This window comes from Colobus angolensis, unplaced genomic scaffold (assembly GCF_000951035.1).
Source record: "Colobus angolensis palliatus isolate OR3802 unplaced genomic scaffold, Cang.pa_1.0 Scaffold26, whole genome shotgun sequence".
NCBI lineage: Eukaryota > Metazoa > Chordata > Mammalia > Primates > Cercopithecidae > Colobus > Colobus angolensis.
Genome location: NW_012115821.1, coordinates 13962642 through 13964893, shown reverse-complemented (window position 1 = coordinate 13964893; position 2252 = coordinate 13962642). Strand labels below are relative to the sequence as shown.

The following is a 2252-nucleotide window of genomic DNA, read 5'->3' as shown; positions in this document are numbered from 1 at the left end:
CTGGGTCAGGGCCCCCGGGGCCCAGACGAACGCTGAGGCCCAGAGGGGCCGAGGATGGGGACCGCAGCCCCCGGCGCCGCGAGGTGGAAGGAGCTTGGCGGCGAGCAGGAAAGCGACTCCGATTTGGGGGTGCGGGAGCCTCGGGCTCACCTTGGACCAGGGAAGCAGGAACGAGACCGCTCGGGACCATCCACTTCTGCCCACTTCCAGCCTTTTCCTTTTTGAGGCCGTGGAATTTCCTCCTTGCAGCTGAAGGTCTGGGTGATGGGGATGAGGGTGTGCCGGGCCAAATGAAGTGTGACTTCAGAGCCTACTTGTTGGGACAGCAGAGTGCAAGTGGCTGGGGTCTACAGCCGCGTTTCCAGGTCAGCCGCTTGGCCCTGGCCCCGGGAAGTAGTGGGGAAGTCAGCGGGGCTGTTAAGCAGGTGTATGAATGTACTTCTCAAACTTGCTGTTTAGTGGGCAGTGGTAGCATTCATTTGAGTTTAAAATCCACTCGAGTAGCATAAAGGAGTAATAGGTCCTCATAGTAAACACTGGCAGAGTTCGTTTCTGCTACATACACTGTCTTTTATGGGGCTTTTAAAACCGTGGTTGTTTTCATTTGCTTGTACCTTTTTTTTGAAAGGCACACTATGCATTATAATTTCCAAGCAATAAATCCAGGAACCAGCAAGAAACCTGGAGCTCCAGCTAGTGGGACTTTTTTGGAAAAGTAATGAATGAGGAGAGAGATTCCTTCAATTGTGATGTTTTGTCAGGCCACCGAATCAGATTCAGACTCAGAGGCTTGTTTGTTTACCATTGCAGTGTGCTTGGGGGGTCATCATGTGGTGGCTAAAGCTCACAATAGCCTTCTGTTTCTCTTTTTCTTCAAGCTCTTCTGATGACTTCAAAGAGACCTTTCATTCTGTTGTATTAAAGTGAGACTTTTTTGAACCTCAGTTTCCTCTTCTGACAGCCATGCTTTGTAGGGCTTGAATTGTTCAAAGCATTCACTTCCAGTTAAGAAAATTATTATCTTTTTAAAAAGTACTATTTATTTCAGTCTGCGTATCTTTAATCCTATTCTGTAGACATGTGAGAAGGCACATATAGGACAGAATTTGTTAAACTTGCTATCATTTGTGCCTAAAGGGAGTATGGCTTAAGGGTTGAAATTTAGGATGGGGAGTCAAGAGTAATTCAGCTATTAAATTTGATTTTTGATTTGACTATTGACAAGTAAGTCTTATAACCTTTCAGGGAATAGAGTTGAGTCTTTTAGGTTTATTTTGTATTGAAAGTAAAGAGATAGATGTTTATAAATACTCACAAGCATTCCATGATTTCTACAGCCCCAGCCCATGTGCCTACCCACACCTTAATCTTGATTAGTTTGTCCTATAATTACTTCTTTCTTTTTTGTCTTCACCAGGCTACAAGAGGAGGGGCATTTCTCCCTCACTTTGGGGTCTCATTTCCTGGTTTTTGATAGGATTTCAAATGTGTTTATCAAATGACTAAATCCAACTTCAACCTTACTATGCCTCTTTTTCTGTTTGTGTAAAAAGGTAGTTGTGAACATTGAAAAAATAGCTTAGAGATCAGTACTTTAGCTAGGTGGCGAAAGATGTAATAGCATTCTGTTTTTATTGTAGCTCTATTCTGTGTGTGTGTGTGTGTGTGTGTGTGTATATGTGTGTGTGTGTGTGTAGAGACAGCGTCTCACCATGTTGTCCAAGCTGGTCTGGAACGCCTGGGCTCAGGCCATTCTCCTGCCTCAACCCCACAAAAGTGCTGGTATACAGACGTGAGCCACCACACCTGGCCCTGCAGATCTTTTCTTTAAAAAATAAAATAATTTATGGTAGAAAATGGCAGTTCTTATAGTGATGACTGAACACAAAAGACAATGACTCACAGGAGACCCATAGAGGCAGATGTGGTAGAGTAAAAAACTGTAGCATTCTCTTGCATAATTTTTTGACTGTTCTGTGTTCTTGTCATTTTAGCTGTAAAGTTTGACTGAGAAATGTTGCATCAGCCCTGAACTTTATTGAGAAAATCATATGCTGATGCAAACTTTTTGAACTATTAGTGTCTTATGAGTAAGTCTTTTTTAAAACAGGAACTGTTGGAAATTATTTTGGAAAGTAGTTGTTAAGAGTGGCATGTAGGCTGGGCGCGGTGGCTCAAGCCTGTAATCCCAGCACTTTGGGAGGCCGAGACGGGCAGATCACGAGGTCAGGAGATCGAGACCATCCTGGCTA

The 2252-nt window shown here is 43.9% G+C and overlaps 1 protein-coding gene across 2 annotated transcripts in view; it reads left to right on the top strand.

Annotated features, from left to right (window-relative positions):
• The first annotated feature begins 66 nt into the window (after positions 1–66).
• Positions 67–2252, top strand: part of PXK (PX domain containing serine/threonine kinase) — a 107230-nt gene continuing 105044 nt past the window's right edge. Inside the window, exon 1 of one of the 2 annotated variants that reach the window (XM_011947221.1) lies at positions 67–332. In XM_011947221.1, coding sequence (XP_011802611.1) covers positions 291–332 — 42 coding nt within the window. In that variant the 5' untranslated portion in view covers positions 67–290. Of the gene's footprint in view, positions 366–2252 lie in introns of both variants that reach the window. The other variant, XM_011947220.1, reaches the window with a different exon arrangement.